The following is a 2,500-nucleotide window of genomic DNA, read 5'->3' on the forward strand; positions in this document are numbered from 1 at the left end:
AAAAAATACTATTCTAAGTAAAGATAAGGAAGCTAAAGATAAGATGGTACAATTACATATTCAAAAAGATCCAACAAAGAAAGAGTTGGTAGAGAATTTTTATAGAGATTATAGAAATAAAGAAATGGAGAAAAAGATAGGTATAGAATTAACCGAAAGAGATAGAGAGTTTGTTTACGATAACATTACATTGGATCCACCAGCAAATCCACAAAAACAACTTGAATTCCTCCTCGAATCAATTAAATCCAATGAATCATTAATGTTTACAGATCAAGAGTATCAAGTATATCATTACCTCTTAAATCATAAAAACTCTTTAACAAAAGAACAATTGGAGCAGATTGAAGTAAACTCTAAAGAAGATTTCAAACTTGCAAATAAATTATACGTTGCAGGTAGTTTAGCAAAAAGTTTTCAAGTATTTAAAAAATTATCAGATTCATTAAATCATGCAATGTCTGATATTTTAATTGCAAATATGTATTTTACAGGTGTTCTTCCAAAAGAGAATAATAATAATAATAATAATAATAATAATAATAATAATAATAATAATAATAATAATAATAATAATAATAATAATAATAATAATAATAGTGGTGGTTTTAAAAGTATAACTGAAAGTATTTTAGCAAATGATAAAGGTAAACCAGATTATGGTTTAGCATTTAAACATTTCTATAAAGCAGCAACAGTATCAAAGATGCCCGTTGCATTTGGAATGATGGGTGAATTAATTTATAAAGGTTTAGTAAAAGATTTCGATTATTATTTTAAAGGTGGTGCTGCTGCTGCTTCCACTATATTAGATTCAAACGAAAAAAGATTATCAATGGCAAAGGTTTGTTTTGCGATTGCATCACAACTTGGATTAAAGTCATCGACTCAACAATTGGCATTTTTATTTTTAAATGAAATGAAAAATGATAATGGAGCAATCGAGATATTAAAACGTTTAGCATTAAAACATAATGATATCAATGCAGTCACAACCATTGGTGCATTGATATTAGAGGATCATCCATCAACCGCTAAAGATCTATGGTTATATGCAAGTAAAATGGGTGATTCAAATGCTCAAACCAATTTAGGTCGTTACTATTATAATCATAGTAAAAATCCAGACTATAATAATGCATTCTTACTTTGGAGTGCCGCTTCAAAGCATAACAATCCAGATGCTCAATTTTATTTAGGTGGAATGTTTCATTCTGGTTTAGTTGTGGAAAAAGATATTAAAAAATCACTTAGACTCTATGAAATCTCTGCAAAGAATGGTAATTCAAATTCACAATTCCTCATTGGTAGAGCCTATATCGAAGGTGACGGTGTAGAAAAAAATTTAGAAGTTGGTTATAAATTCTTATCAAAATCAATCAATCAGGATAATCAAACAGCTTTAAATTATTTAAATGATTTAGATGAAACTGAAAAAGAAAAATATTTAAATAAAAAAAAATAAATAAAAATCATTTTACCTAAAACTATTTTTTTTTTTATTTTCAAAATTTATATTTTAATAACAATAATTTTTTTTTTTTTTTTTTTCCTTATAAATATAAAGATACAGATCATAATGATTTTATATTATTTTGGAAAATAAATTAATAAAGAAATTATTATGATTTTTCAATTAATTCTTTTAACCTCTTTTCAATCTTTTTGACCATTTAAGTAAAATTAATTTCTTTATAAAATATCAATTATTAACCAATAAAAAAAAAATAAAAAAATACATTAAAAAATTCTGAGAGATAAAAAAAAATATTCATAAAAACACCTCTTTTAAATCAAAAAAAAAAAAAAAAAAAAAAAAAAAAAATTATTGGCACAAACCAAATAAAATTAAAAGGTAATTATTTTATAATTTTTAAAAAAAAAAAAAAAAAAAGTTTTAAAGTATGTTTTTTATTTTATTTTAACCAGTAAAAACACCAACTGAAAATCTTGAGCAATCAGGATTTGAAATAAAATCAGGATTATTGCAAAGATATAATTGATTTAAATCACTATATGATACTGAGGTTATGTCCTTAGAGAAACCAAATTCATTTAGTAATTCACTTGGATTTGAATGAAATGATACAAACTCTTCTTTAAATAAATTGAATGATCTATTATTTGTACTATTTGTACTTGAACTAATTGAATGAGCAACTGAAGCAGTAGAACATTGTGAAGAAGCATTACCACCATTATTTTTTGAATTTTGTGGAGAAACAGTATGAATTAACAATTTACTATTTGGGGCAGATAGCATGCCAATCGAGCCTAAAAGCGTGCCGATCTCCTCTTCGGTTAAATACATTAAAACACCCTCCAACACCCAAAGAGTATGCATTGCAGGATTGAAGCCGCAATCTAACAAACTTCCAATCCAACGATCACCTTCCTTTACGATATCACCACCGATATAATTGATATGACATTGACTTGTTGGTTTTATAATTGTAGTTGCTTTTTCTAAAACTTTTTTCTTATAATTTATAACATGTGG

General features: G+C 25.5%; 2 protein-coding genes across 2 annotated transcripts in view; one reads left to right on the forward strand and one right to left on the reverse strand.

Annotated features, from left to right (window-relative positions):
* The window catches only part of DDB_G0284969 (tetratricopeptide-like helical domain-containing protein), a gene marked incomplete at both ends in the record, with an annotated part of 1,764 nt that extends 299 nt beyond the window's left edge, over positions 1 to 1,465 (forward strand). Inside the window, one exon of the mRNA XM_634871.1 lies at positions 1 to 1,465. This exon is cut by the window's left edge and continues 299 nt beyond it. Within this exon, the coding sequence (XP_639963.1) occupies positions 1 to 1,465 (1,465 nt within the window).
* A 456-nt stretch (positions 1,466 to 1,921) lies between these two features.
* Positions 1,922 to 2,500, reverse strand: part of DDB_G0285065 (hypothetical protein) — a gene marked incomplete at both ends in the record, with an annotated part of 1,590 nt that continues 1,011 nt past the window's right edge. The window contains one exon of the mRNA XM_634872.1: positions 1,922 to 2,500. This exon is cut by the window's right edge and continues 1,011 nt beyond it. Coding sequence (XP_639964.1) covers positions 1,922 to 2,500 — 579 coding nt within the window.

This window comes from Dictyostelium discoideum (genome assembly GCF_000004695.1).
Source record: "Dictyostelium discoideum AX4 chromosome 4 chromosome, whole genome shotgun sequence".
Lineage (NCBI taxonomy): Eukaryota > Evosea > Eumycetozoa > Dictyosteliales > Dictyosteliaceae > Dictyostelium > Dictyostelium discoideum.